Source organism: Trachymyrmex septentrionalis, unplaced genomic scaffold (genome assembly GCF_001594115.1).
Source record: "Trachymyrmex septentrionalis isolate Tsep2-gDNA-1 unplaced genomic scaffold, Tsep1.0 scaffold107, whole genome shotgun sequence".
NCBI classification, from domain to species: Eukaryota; Metazoa; Arthropoda; class Insecta; order Hymenoptera; family Formicidae; genus Trachymyrmex; species Trachymyrmex septentrionalis.
The window spans coordinates 17626-18581 of record NW_017304196.1 but is presented as its reverse complement, the minus strand read 5'-3'; the positions used below and the strand labels follow the sequence as shown (position 1 = coordinate 18581).

The window sequence follows — 956 nt, the reverse complement described above, 5'->3', positions numbered from 1 at the left end:
AAAAATAAAACTTGACATTCAAAAACAAAATTATATATACTGTGTCCACAATGGGTGCATTCGAAACATCAACCGCTCATTGAGCGTTCAGTGAGCTCTTTAATCCGATTGGTCTATATTTTAAAGTCTAATGGAATATGCCAATCAGATGAAAGAGCTCATTGAGCGCTTAGTGAGCAGTTGACGTTTCGAATGCACCCACTGTGGATACTGTGGTGTCGACATCTAGAAACAGCTGTTCGTCGACACCCCCAACGCCCCCAGTCGTTCTGGATCATCATGGCCGCTTCCAGGTTAACAAAGTTGTCGAAGATGACATTTGTTAAGTGAAAAGGATTAATGAGCGTATACACATACACACATACAAGTACTACTTATTCGAACTCGAATTAGCAGCAAGGACGAGTTAAAGTTTATACCTTTTTTCCATATTTTACGTAATGACGATCGTGTAACAATTCGTGCGCGAATGTTCTCTTACGCCTTTCACCTTGTACAAACAGTACTCGGCGATTTAATTAAAATTTTATCCGAACCGAAACAATTGCGTCCACGTGAAATGAAACAATGATGCCGATAAAGGACAATCAAGATGTGGCATGCTTTTTAGTTACCAAGCATTCTACATGGAAAGGAAAGTAAGTGCATTGTTTTTTCTTACATATATTCTACTGTACCTATCACTTTCAATCCATTTCAGCAATTCGATTAAAGACGTTAGGAAAGATGTAGAATAATATCAGTCGATTAATATCCGATATGTCAAATAAAATTCTATGATTGTATGATATTTAAGTAAGCTTGGTATACAATTATACAATATAGAAACTATCTATGTTTTATGAAAAAATATTGCGTCTAAAAATATATTGTTTATTTTAATTGTGATTTTTCAATAAAAAATCAAAATTAATGAATTTTAAATTGTATATTATCTTTGCGTAGATATTTGTTAA

At 34.0% G+C, this 956-nt stretch overlaps 1 protein-coding gene across 2 annotated transcripts in view; it reads left to right on the top strand.

The window, feature by feature from the left end:
• Positions 1–274: 274 nt before the first annotated feature.
• The window catches only part of LOC108746948 (dnaJ homolog subfamily C member 13), an 11265-nt gene continuing 10583 nt past the window's right edge, over positions 275–956 (top strand). For both annotated transcript variants that reach the window (XM_018484091.1, XM_018484100.1), the window contains exon 1: positions 275–638. In XM_018484091.1, the coding sequence (XP_018339593.1) occupies positions 568–638 (71 nt within the window). In that variant the 5' untranslated portion in view covers positions 275–567. The remainder of the gene's footprint in view (positions 639–956) is intronic.